Source organism: Oryzias latipes, chromosome 11 (assembly GCF_002234675.1).
Source record: "Oryzias latipes chromosome 11, ASM223467v1".
Classification (NCBI taxonomy): Eukaryota; Metazoa; Chordata; class Actinopteri; order Beloniformes; family Adrianichthyidae; genus Oryzias; species Oryzias latipes.
In genome coordinates this window covers 23,213,846-23,226,700 of record NC_019869.2, presented here as the reverse complement: position 1 = coordinate 23,226,700, position 12,855 = coordinate 23,213,846, and the positions used below count along the sequence as shown (strand labels likewise).

The 12,855-nt window shown below is 39.9% G+C and overlaps 2 protein-coding genes across 5 annotated transcripts in view; one reads left to right on the top strand and one right to left on the bottom strand.

Moving 5' to 3' along the window:
• The window catches only part of ripor2 (RHO family interacting cell polarization regulator 2), a 61,172-nt gene extending 53,453 nt beyond the window's left edge, over nucleotides 1–7,719 (top strand). For 3 of the 4 annotated variants that reach the window (XM_020707345.2, XM_004074377.4, XM_011481281.3), the window contains exons 13-23: nucleotides 183–326; nucleotides 891–1,658; nucleotides 1,780–1,964; nucleotides 2,229–2,391; nucleotides 3,558–3,690; nucleotides 3,811–3,972; nucleotides 4,039–4,212; nucleotides 4,595–4,797; nucleotides 4,883–4,966; nucleotides 5,047–5,137; nucleotides 5,758–7,719. In XM_020707345.2, coding sequence (XP_020563004.1) covers nucleotides 183–326; nucleotides 891–1,658; nucleotides 1,780–1,964; nucleotides 2,229–2,391; nucleotides 3,558–3,690; nucleotides 3,811–3,972; nucleotides 4,039–4,212; nucleotides 4,595–4,797; nucleotides 4,883–4,966; nucleotides 5,047–5,137; nucleotides 5,758–5,858 — 2,208 coding nt within the window. In that variant the 3' untranslated portion in view covers nucleotides 5,859–7,719. The remainder of the gene's footprint in view (nucleotides 1–182; nucleotides 327–890; nucleotides 1,659–1,779; nucleotides 1,965–2,228; nucleotides 2,392–3,557; nucleotides 3,691–3,810; nucleotides 3,973–4,038; nucleotides 4,213–4,594; nucleotides 4,798–4,882; nucleotides 4,967–5,046; nucleotides 5,138–5,757) is intronic. The other variant, XM_011481282.3, reaches the window with a different exon arrangement.
• Nucleotides 7,720–8,814: 1,095 nt separating this feature from the next.
• gmnn (geminin, DNA replication inhibitor) lies at nucleotides 8,815–12,736 on the bottom strand. The gene is given in 7 exon segments (NM_001104867.1): nucleotides 8,815–9,076; nucleotides 9,442–9,552; nucleotides 9,823–9,905; nucleotides 9,986–10,139; nucleotides 10,240–10,338; nucleotides 11,894–11,965; nucleotides 12,706–12,736. Coding segments are annotated over 6 exon segments (702 nt in total). The 5' UTR covers nucleotides 11,951–11,965; nucleotides 12,706–12,736; the 3' UTR covers nucleotides 8,815–8,878.
• Nucleotides 12,737–12,855: the final 119 nt, after the last annotated feature.

Below are 12,855 nucleotides of genomic sequence, written 5' to 3'. Positions count from 1 at the left end.
ATTGTCGTCTTCTTAAAGGGATTTTTTCCACACATTGTAGGAAGTTAACGCTCTCCCTGCTGTCCTCCTGCATTTCCAAATTTTAAAACCTGCACCCACTTTTCACCCTCCTTCGTTCTACCTTGACCCCTCACTAAAACCCACTCACACCTGTCCCGGCCTGCGCTCATTCTGTAAACAAGATGCAGCCGTATCCCGTGGAGCGCGGGCGCCTCTCCTTCCTCCACATGCTCCGAGAAACCCTGCTTGAGAAGCTAAGGCGCAGTCGCTCATTTGGTGACCTGGCGTCCCTCCGGCCCAGGCCCAAATCAAGTCTCGAGGTCTATGTGAGTGTGCGTTTGGGCCCCTACCCTCCAAACCTAGCTGTGTGTGTGTGTGTGTGTCCCCTACTTCACTGACGTGATGACGTCTTCTCTGCTGGTGTGGAAACATTTGGATTGGTCCAGCTCCTCACTGTGGGGCCGCAGAAGGCAATATCTGTCTGGTTGCAAATTTTAACTGCATTTCATTTTTTGCATTAAAGTTTGTTTTAACTGCCAGTTTGCATTATTTAAACTATTCACTGTGAGATCAAAGTTGCAGATCAGTATGGAAAGTAAAGGTTCAGAACCCTGCAAATCTGAGCAACATATGCATGTTTTCAGGCAGATTTGAGTTTTTGTCTTTTAAGAGTTTACAATCTTGGTGGGGAATTGAGCAAATAGCTATTTTATTCATAGTTGTCTCAATTAAAAATGATTTTTGATTAAAATGTCATTAGGATTTAGAGAGGAGTATTACAAGCTGCTGTTCCAGCATGTTTGGTTTCTATCTTTCTTGATAAAGAGTTTTTCTTGAAGCTTTTTTTTTCTTTTTGCTGCAGACACTCATTGTTTCTATTTTTCTTTCAGTCCACTTTACCAGATGAAATCTTTGAGAACGGTGGTTGCGGCGTGGCCGAGTGCAAGCGCCTCTCCTTCACCTTCTCCGACACTTCCGGTCCTTCCCCCAGTCCGGCTCCGGTCTCCTTCTCCCAAAGCCAGTCCAACCCTGAAATCACCGTCACCCCTCCAGAAACAGAATCTTTACCTGCGCAAACCCTCCCAGCTAGGGAGAATTCCATTGCAGAGGAGCATTTAGTGGAAGAAGAAGAAGAGGAAGAGGAGGAGGAGGAGGACTATGAAGAGGATGGAGAGACTGGTAGCAGAGGAAGCGGGGGCAGCAGAACCAGTGCAAGCCTTGCCAGCGATGAAGTGGATGTTGCAGAGGACTCAGAGTGGGAACGCACTGAGTCCCAGCGTAATTCTAGCTCCAACTGTGGCTCAGCGGCCCCCTCCCTGTGCTCCGATGGACACCTGTCCACAGTGGCCCCTGAGGATGTGTTCCTGGATCACGCGGATGACCTGAAACCCGTTGAACTGGACACAGAGGAGCCGGGCAACCTGACCAGACAGCTTGTGAAGAGGCTGACTTCTTCAGAAATTGTGCCGTCTTGTGGAAGTGCCGCCGACAGTGGGGGGAGCCTGAGCTGGACAGGTGAGGGGAGCAGGGCGTTCCTAGAGAGCAGCCTAGAGGAAGCCATCCACAGTCTGCTGGCCAGGCTGGAGTCACTGACTCACCGCTGCAGAGAGCTTCAGGATCTGGAGCAAGAAGTGATGCGCCTGGAAGACCTTCTCAAGGTTAGCCTTTTTCAGATGACAGACGACCATTATTCAGAAGAATGAACTTGCTTCACTAACATCTAGTCTCCATACATTATTGGTGTCTTCGTCTCCTTATTTCCTCCTTGTTTCTTTGCAGTGCCGTCTCCCAGGTCACAGGAGTCGGTCCTCCAGCCTCAGCCTGACAGTGGAAAGCGCTCTGGAGAGTTTCGACTTCCTCAACACCTCTGACTTTGACGATGAGGATACTGGAGATGACAATACCAGCCTTAGCATTCCTCAGCAGAGGTCACCGCTTTTTGACACTGATGGAGAGAGGATTGGGTGAGTCAACAGCTGCAAGAACCAAGATCACTGAGAATCTCACCAATGTTACATGCGACAAAGGCAAAGAGTTTAAAAACAGGTTTATTCTTTCTCAAGAATACAACGACCGTAACAAATTTTAATCAAAAAGAATACATTTATGTCAAAAAAAAATCTGAATTAGCATTATTTTGATTCATAAAAGAACTCAATTACAACAAAAACAGAAAGTTCTGTCCTTTTGCTGCCATCATGTGGCAAATTGTGGTGTGTTCTACTCAGGGGTCAGCATCCAGAGGCCAGAGGACACCTGAGTGAAGCCCTGACAGAGGACACAGGAGTGGGCAACAGCGTGGCAGGAAGCCCCATGCCACTGACAACTGGAAACGAAAACCTGGATGTGGCCATTGTCATCCACCTCCAGTACTGCAACCATCTGGTCCAGGTAAAAACTTAGCTTAGTTCTTGCTGCAATTGGTGAACACCTCTTTATAATGTAGAGGGGTAATAGTAATGAAATATGATTTTTTTTAAAACACTGACAATACTGGCTTATAATTCAAACTGAATGTAAACAAAAAAATGGTGATGACTAACAATACATTTCTATTTAATTCACTTCACAAATGCTATCTAGGATTAAGTATGTATTTAAATGCAATTAAAAACTAACAAGAAATTAATGTAAATATTACCTAATCATATTTAAACATTTATTAAATTATTACTTTACCAGTTAATGATCCTAAAGCTTATCCTAAAGTACAGTAAGACAGAGAAAAACAACCATGAAATAAGCAAGTAACCAGTCAAAATATTACCGGTATATTAGGAATCTTAAAAAGTATGTATGCACAAATATATTAAATGATTTAAGTTTCTAATATTTCATACATTCATTTTTATTTCTAGATTAAAATGATACTTTTAAGAATTACCGTATTTTCCGGACTATAAGTCGCCCTTATTTTCATAGTTTGGCAAGGGGTGGGACTTATACTCCGCAGGGACTTATATTAGAAATAAATTGAAATAAATACATTGTTAACCCTCCTGTTATGTTCATTTGTGAGGAACAGAGATGATGTTCCTGGGTCAATTTGATGTATGAGGTATGTTAAGTGTTAAGAGTATGTTAAGTGACTCAGAGAATCAGCAAACTTTTTTTACAGTAAGATCTTGAAGGCTAAAAACATAATATTCTATTTTCCAATAATTTCATAGATTCAGAAATGCAATAAAAATGACAACTGTTTCTACAAATACAAGATGACAACAGAGTATTAGTTGGCCAATGATGCTTCATGAAAGGAATAAATAAATAAGTATGAGAAAGAATTACTGTGAAATTATGAGATAAACATTCTGTTTTGATTGTGTCATATGAGGTTGTGCAAGTTATTATATCTTGGTCTCAGATTTTGTCAAATAAATTTCCCGTCAAAATGCGACTTATCTGTGTTTTTTTCTACTTTATAATGCATTTTTGGGCTGGTGCGACTTATAGTCCGGAGCGACATATAGTCCGGAGAATACGGTAAATCATTTAGTACTGCAGTGTACCTTTGGTACTTATTGTGTCCTTGCCTTTTGCTATGGTTGGGCTGGCAGATGTTGAGCAGCGGTGTGGGAGTGTGGCATCGTCGCAGTCTGCTACTTAAACTGTCTGGACAGACTCAGCTGCTGGAGGAGCTCGGAGAGATCAGTGTGGACCGTCTGGGGGCGGTTACCTCTGCAGCTGACGGTGAGGAACCAACAAAGTTCTTCAGAAAAGTGGTCTACACACGAGTGGTTGTCATGCACATTTGTTTTTTTTTTGTAAATGGACTAAGCTTGACATTATATTTGTTTGGTGCTGCCCCAGTCCTTCCGAGCCTTGCAGAGCGCCCCCAACTGATGACTCTGTGGTCAGAGTGCAGTGGATCTGCTGGGCTCTTCCACACCACTCTAGATAGAGTGTTGAAACACTTGAACCAGCGGTACGCCGCCGTCCTGCAGGAAAGACACCCGCATAGCGCTGACAGAGGTACACTCGGTGCTCTTTTGTGTTCAAAAATGTAGAAAAAGAAAATAATTTTCTCCTTTTCTTTAGTGATTGGCATTGTTGTGGGTGAGATGGTGGACAGGAGGGATCTGGAGTTGGACCTTAACCCTCCTGCTGCTACCCTGTCCCAGGATGTCTTGACTGTGTTTCAGTTCCACAGCTACATCCTGCAACATGAAGTCCTGGACATGGAGACGCACCTGCTACACCTGGCAAGAGAGGGTGGGCAAAAACGACCAGAGAGCGCGTGTTTTTATAAAATCTTTGAAGATTAGCTTCAAGCTGATTCTTAATCTAAAAAAAAATGACTTGTTGGATTTTTGTCATTTCAAATAAATAGTAATGAATATAAAGGAAAATAGATAATAATATTTAAAAGTGGATACTTTTTGTCTTTGGCTGCAATTGAATTTTAATTAGATGCAACAAAAAGTGTTTGAAACAGCAAGTATTCTAAAAAAAACCTTATTTACTTATCCATCCACGTGTTTTTATTACACACTTTACACACATAATGTTTCCAAAAATCAATGAAAAAGTAAATATTTTTAAATAATTAAAAACGTTAGATTTTTGTTTCAAATCTATGTTTTCTTGTTCACAGAGGTGTTTGCAGAGGTCCTCTGCTCTGGGGATTCTTCTCAGTGTCTAGCAGAGCTGGAGGAGGTTCCTCTGGCATCTCTTTGGCCTCGAAACAGTTCCCTGAGAGTCCTGGCCTCTCTGCTCAATGCGAATGACCAGCGGGTCAGCAAGGCAGCGGCTGACTACCTCTCCTCTGGAGCATCAAGCAGACACTTCAGGATGAGGGTGAGAAGCGGTGAAGGGCTAACAGATGAGGACGCACTTTGTTTCAAGAAGCTTATTTTAAGAAAGAAAATGTTCTGTTTTCCAGGCGGTGGAGTATTACACTCAAGCTCTGTCAGAGGCTGGAGGTCAGAGCCAGAGAGCAGCCTGCTCGGCCCTCAGCTGTCTGCAGGTCCGTCCAAGAACCATCATTTGGTGGAATCAAATTCATCCGACTTCTAAAAAACTATGTATGTCGTTCTCTGTGTTTAGGCAGTGGAGAGCATCAGAGCGATCATATCCCTCTGCGATTCAGCCGATGAGGAGCTCCGCCATGTCGCCATAGAAACACTGCTCACGTTTGGTAAGTGGTTGAAACAGGATGTTGACAGCTTCTAAAGACCTTCTATTTCAAAGCAGAATGTTGTGCAGAATGTTAAAAAATGTGCCTCCGAAAATAAAATTACAATAATATAGTTTTTCGGCCTTTAAGCCCCACTTTGATCATCTTTTGAAATATTTTAAAATTGTTCCTGATATGCCATTTAAATTTAAAAAAACCTGTGTTGTTTTTAAGACATAGTTTCTGCAAAGTGGCAGGAGTTCATCAGAGATTTACATCTGAGTTGTGGGTGGGGCCGTTGGCGCAGAGTAAGCCTGCCTTTACTTCCCGGCATCCATCTGTTTACACGCTCGCCTGCTAGCTTACAGCCCCTCACACTTTCAATCTAACATTACCGGTGCAACAAAAATGGCGAGCAATATTGGAGCTATTGGAGTTTTGAGCCAGATTCCAGCTACTTAGAACTTTAAGCTTAATGTTCTTTATATGTGTCCTCCATCATGAGAAACATGCATGTTAAAAACACCCAAAGCATGATAATCTTAGGAATGGGTCTTTAAGAAGAAATGTTCTCTGCAGAAAGTTAACACAAGAAACAAGTTGTGCATGGGAAATTGACTGTCACTCCTTGCTGTTTCCAGGTGAGGAAGGACGACTGGCGTATGAGCAGCTGGACACTTTGTCTGGGGAGCTGATCCGCCTGGGCACGCGGCGAGGAAACGCCGTCACCACCGCCTTCTGAGCCGCCACATCAAACTCCATCCTTGCTTGACTTCAGAGGACAGCTGTAACCTCAGGCTTCACAGAGCTGATCTTTTTTCTTGCTCTTTGGCAAGCTGTCAGCCATGATCATGTCGCTTTTTCAGAAGAATTAACTCAAGAAAACCATACCAACAGCAGGAACACAACCTATAGTCTCACAGCGCGCACCCTTAAACTCACCTTTTCTCTTTAAACATCAGTGTCAGACACTTCTCCTTTACCCTGCTTTCTGAGCCAGGCAGATGGGTGAAATCGAGCGGGACTGAATTAAGACTGAACCCTCATCTGCCCCAGAAGGTGGGAGACGAAGCATCTTTGCCCTGCAAATATTCTCTGCCGACAGACTGCACGTCACACTTGGATCACTCAGCGAGTACAGCTCTCGCTGTGTCACAATTTATGCTTTATTTCTCCACAAGGAAGTTTTATTTGTTTTGTTTTTCATGGTTTTGCATCAGAATACTTCTGATTTTAGAAGATTGCACACTTGTATGGCTTGTAAATAGGAAATAATTCCGACTTTGGTGTAAAATGTGGTGTTTAAAATGTAATTTATTACGTTCCATCTATTTTTTTTTTTCTTTTCAGGAATGCTTTGGTTTAAAGATGTTTGGCACAGGAGAGTTTGTAAGAGAAAATGAGATCAGAAAGCAGTTTACAGTCTGTGTGAAGGTGGCTTACAGTGCCCAGGGTCCATTCACTCAGCCGTTTACATGCTTGCAGTTTAACAAGTGCAATTTTCTGTACATATGTGATTTTTTCGCACCTGGCTGATGTGAGAAGCCTGTTTTTTAATTGTCCGCTTTGATCACCTGAGCCTTGAAGTGGTTAAACAGGTAAATTTTACAAATGAAATGTAAATGCTTTTTTTTTCTTAACAGACTTGGAGCCATTCAAAGGCAATAAATTCTTTTAGCCATTTTACTGTTTTTAGGTACTGATTATTAATTAAGCCTCACTTCAAAGTGGTTGACAGAAATAGTGGGGAAACTGATCTGAGTAAAGTAACTGATTCTAGATCCTTTCATTGCTACTGTACTACTGAGTCTAATGCACAAAACATACCCATTACCATATCTTATTTATATTTCTTAGAATTCGAATTAGGTTTGGATCTATACCATATACATACATTTTGTAAATTATTTGTATACTTGTTTTATTTTCAGCTTTTTGTGGTCCAAATTATGCCTTCATTCTTAATTTTTGGTAGTTTATTTTGAAGGAATATTACAGGAATTATTTTGAAAAAGATAATCTTTTTTCTTAAAGACTCTTAACATTCTGGGACCTTGTTTTGAGATTTTAAAGTAGATTTATTATAACCAAACATTCAATTTAAATTGATTTTAACACACTAAGTATAAGGAAGAATGTATTGCATCTAGAAAAGCACAATTAAAAATGACCCTGAACTGATTACTCCTGTTTAGATTCAGTTACTGCACAATAATAAAGCCATACTAATTTTAATGGGCCATGTGCTTATGAAATATGGTTCAGTACTGTATCATATGTAAATGTGTGAAAAAGCTAAGCTTTTAGCTTTTTACAGAACACAAAGGTCAAAACTTATTTTTCTTTCCATGTGGAAAAAAACTGTATTTTGGTTCAGTGTTGCATTTAAATCCCTTAGTGGATGACACATTTTCTTCCATAAACTTGCAGTAAATAGTGTTAAGTTAGGAAAACCTGGCATAAACATGCTAATCTGAAACCTGTGATTTAAAGCTGAACTTCATTCATCTGTGGTGATTGCTTCAGCACCATTTGCTTGCATACTTTAACAGCAGAATTCCTTCTGCTAAAATACTGCAATAAAGTTTATTTTTGCATATTAATGTTGATTCTGGAGTTTCATAAGAGCCAACTTGTTCACCTTTTGGTGCATCCCCTCTGGGGTCGCCACAATGAATTTGCTTGTCACTCTTCTGCAGGTTTGGCTCAGCAAGGAGCTTTACGCTGGATGCCCTTCCAGACAACCCTGTGTTTTATCTGGGCTGGGAACAGCAAAAGGAGACTCAGAGCCCCCTGTGGCTATTTAGTTTAACCCTTGTGCCATCTTAGATGACCCCACCCTTACTTTGGCGTGTTATTCCTACCATGACAAAGGTGGAATGATTTCATGTAATCCATGGACACCACAAATCATAAGAAAAAAGTTTAAGCGCACTGTCTAGACTCTAGTGGGTCTAGATGACCCAACTCCCAACATTAAGGTGCCTAGGATAGCACAAGGGTTAAATACAACTCTTGTGTAGTGGGTGGCAGCCCTGGGGAAGACCCAGGACACGCTGGAGAGACTCTCGGCTGGCTTGGGAACGCCTCTGGGTCCCCCCAGAGGAGCTGGTGGAAGTAGCCTAGGCATCTTTGCTTAGACTGCTGCCCCCGCGACCTGGTCCCAGATAAGCAAAAGATGGATGTTGTGTAGTACCAAACGATACATTTATTGTACAGTTTACAACATTTATGTACATGTAGAACACACAAAAAGTCTTCATGTAGCAACAGAGCACTGCAATTAAACAGTGGAAAGAAAAAAAAAAAAACTTAAACTCTGGATCTGATCCTGACTTCATCTACATTTAGAACCTTAACTTTGCCAGTTCAAGTAATCAAGGAAGCAGAAACACTGTCAGAGTGAGCAATATTGTAGTTTGTGGATATTGACAAGATTATTGACCTCCAAATGATACCATTCTGCCATTATAATAAATTTACAATTAAAAATGGTCAAAAAGTACAAGCAGATAAAACAATACATCCAAGTAACAACTTTGGAGCTTAAAACAAATTAGGCGCATTTCCAACTGTATATTTTTTCAACAGACAGCTGAGAAGTTTAATGGTTTTATTTACATAAATGTGAAAGACTTTTTAAAAAAGGGGGGGCAGCACATGTGGACAGTTCTCCTGTACACTCCACTCCTTTGTTGGGGAAAAAAAATGTTTTAAATAAAGCCAAGAAAGTAAAAAAAACAAAAAAAAAATAAAACATGTTTAACCCAGTTTCCCTGAAGGTCCCTCCCAGTCATTATCAGACACTTCATCATAGTCGTGTCCATCTCTTAAATCCTGATCACCCTCTTCTCCACTGTGATCTTCAGCTTCACCCTCGGCGTGCTCATAACTGTCAACCACATCCAGAGTTATGCCCTTCAGTTCATCCAGGTTATCAGGACACTTTCCAGTCAGCCTCTGAAAAGTTTACCAAGCAAAACCAGTCAGCTCTGATTCAAGAGGAACATTTAAATATTTGTGCAAATGAAGACTTTACACCCATTTTTAAAAGACATGGCTCAAGAACCAATCTGCGAGTCCTGCTGAAGTTATTTAAGGCTTTTTAAATGTTAATGTGCCCAAAATACTTTCAGTGGTGCTGCTGCTCTTTTCTGCAGTGATGGAAAACTAGTCATGTTTTGACATAAAATCCAGTTTTGTGTTCAAATCTTAACATCCAAGATAACTAGCAAATATTAAAATATATTTGAACAGAATCCCCCCCCCCCCCCCAAAAAAAAACAAAACAAAACAAAAGAGAATAAAAATGACAGGAAATGTACCTCAATCATATCAGCCATGTACTGAACGTGTTGTGCAAGCTCCTGCAAGTCTTCATTTTCACTCTGAAGTTTTCTGATTTGTTCATCTCTCACCTCTAGGTCTTTGTGCAACTAAGATAAAAATAAAAACACATTTTAAGTTAAGACACAGACATTAATTGATTTAAAAACAGAAATTATAGAACCATTAAACCCTTTCTGCATTACAGTTTAGCACCACGTTGGACAACAAAACGGGAGATAAATTTTGCCATTTAGTGTCAAAGTTGAGTCCAATTTATTTCTCTGCTAGATAAACCAAGTCCAACTAAGGTTAAGCGTGAGAGCGTGGGAACACGTTTTTTTGGCAACATATTAGCTAGCTCTTGATGATTAACTCACTTTCTCATTCTCCTGGAGGACATTGAACAAGGCTTTTCTGCGCTCCTCTGCAATCTCTTTCCAATAAGAGGCAGGAGGCGTTTCTGCAAACAACAAACATTTAAGCCAACTCATGTGATTCAAGGTTGGGACTTTAGAATCATGGCAGAACCTCAAAGTTTACCTTTGATCATGAGATCATAAGCTTCACTGGAAACACCATCAGGTGGTAAAGAATCATCTTCCGTTTGTGTGGATTTGACCTCTACCTTCACTCTCTTGGGACCTCTCATTTGTTCAGCCAGCCATTGTTTGCGCTTAGGAATCCCCTTCCCGGCCTACAAACACAATAAAAAGAACCAAGACACAATATTTTGTTGCACTTCACACTTGCTGTGACTGGACATCATTTCTCCGTAGGAACAAGTCCCAACATACCTGAGCGGCCCTCAAGTCCGTGTTCGCTGCTGATGGCTGGAGGATCTGCAGGCTCTTCCTGTTGAATTCCATCTTCTTCTGAGATGGTGCCAAGAATGTCTGGAAGCCAACAACATTTTTATATTTTATTTAGATCAAGTATGGCCGACAACAAGACATTTTGTCCTAAAAATTACAACCAATAAGGTGTTGATTTTCTTTACTTGATCTGCAATGTGCAGCAATATTTACTGGTTTAATGTGATAATGTGTTCTAACAACAATCAATTATTATTACATAAAGGTTACTGAAATAATGAATGAATCATCAGTAAGCACTGGATTTTGTAAATTGAAAAGAGTCCATCTGAACAGAACCGGATTACTAAAACCATGTAAAATGAATTAACTCAGCAGGGCTAGGATTATATACGCTTTCTTCTTTCCATTCCCTTTCAAGCAAAAAATAAAAACAAAGCTCTACTTAACTTTAGTTAATGATCACTGCATTTAATTAAGAAAATGAGAGTTAATGGTCTTCTTTGTTTAATTTTCTGGGTTTTTTTTTTAATCTACGCATTTCATGATTTCTGTAATGAGTTTGCTAAATCTGTGTACATTATTGCTTTGACTACAATGCTTGAAAACAATCAAAAACAATAGACATTTGAAAAAGTAAATAAGTCACAAGCCCAACAACTCTCATGAATAACGGGGATGTAAATGTGTGGAGGAGACAATTAGTCATGGGAAGGGTTTTCTTAAGCACACATTTGAGAATTGCTGAACAAAACCCAGTTACTGTTTAACTAGACCAAGGACGCTTTAACTGTTGTGGAAATAAGTATTTTAGTAATATTATGAAGCAGACATTTTATGTACCAAAAACATTAATACATACACTGACCCAGTGAACGGTCAAGATGAGAGAAAAGCAAATTAGAAATCATATTTATAAATATTGTGGAGGTGAACAGGGGTTCCATAATATTTTCTATGATTTTTTTTCATTAGTATCCATTTAATGCATTCTATACATGCATGTACATTGTATTGCAGAAATATTCCTGTTCCTCAGTAGCAGATAATATGTGCCGAGGTCACCAGTAGGCCTGTTTTTGACTTGTGGTCTCTGTTTTCTTTCTGTACTGGAGTGTTTATGGAGCCACGACACCTGCAATGCAGACTAGACAAAAACACACCAGTCTAATGACGTATTTTTATGTTTTCATCTTCCCTCACTGAGTAATAAAAAAGCCTTTTTGCCTTAAGGACAGAGAGAGCGAACAGCCACAGAGCCTAACAGGTCGTGTTTCTCCACCTCTCCCCTTTTGCAAAAGGTTTGAAAATTCATGCTGACTCTTGTGTGTCTTTTCGTTTCCCAACTGCACGTTTCATTTTTGGACGTCCTGAACCATACGAATCTGCGAAGGCCGGACAGGAGGCCAACAATATTAATAAACAACAAACAGATGATAGAACGGATTTACTCAGCTTTTAATTGTTAAAATTAGGAAATTAAATCTTTCTACCTCCTCCAACTTTAAACTTCTGTTTCATTTTAACCTTTTTTAATAATCCTATCCATGATACATTTGATACATGCCATTTTACATCAGTGGTCCAGAAATTTGTCAACAGGGCTAAGGAACATAAACACAAGTTGTAGACTCACCTTAATATTCTCATTTGACCTCTGGTGGTTCTTTTGAAGTTTTCCACTTGAAGTCATTTTCCTTTACAATGTCTGATACACAGAAAAAACCTTTACAAGACAGTTTAAGCCAAAAAAAAAAAAAAACTCACCCCCCCCCTCCCCATTTAGCTTTTAATTGAATTTTGGAAATGTTTTTTTTTTAAAGAAAATGCACCTTAAGGCTTTAGAAAATCTGATCATGTGATTGAAATTTGCCAAATAAATCAAACTTTAGAAAAATAAAAACTTGAACACGTCCACTATGAAGCACGAACTGTAAACTCACTGCGAACATGATATGTTTAAATTTTCAGTATTTATAAATAACATGGAGATGCTACCACATTATTTCTATTCATTTAAATGTTTATTCATCGCAATATTTGGTTAACAAAGCCAACTTTAAAAATGGACCTGCCCATACGAGGCACGTGAGGACGAAAGCGTGTGATAATAATATAACCTAACCCTTCGACAATTTAAAACTAGACACGGATTTTAGGGGGGGAGGGGAGTCATATTTAAGCATAAAATTAAAATTCTACTCTAAGCAAAAATGTGAATAACTGAAGGACTTGACAACCAAATATCGATTTTAAAATACACAGCCCAGTGCTAGTTTAGTTCAGTAGACATTCGGTTAGCTCAACTACTAGGCCGCAGAAAAATTCGAGGAAGAATAATAATTAAACAAGCCAAAGTAAACTAAACGTTTGTGTGGCAACCGTATTAGGAAGGTAGCACTTTGTTGAAAAAAAAGAAAAGTTAAATAAAAAGCTAGATAAACTCACGTAGCCTGCGCCCCCACTCCAACGGCAGTTTCCTGCTACAGTTCTTCCGTTGCTTTAGGTCTGGCGCCACCGATGTTAAATACGCTCATTGAGTCACGTGACATTGGACCAATCAGGATCGCGTCTTTTCTTTTTTTTCCCCATTGAACC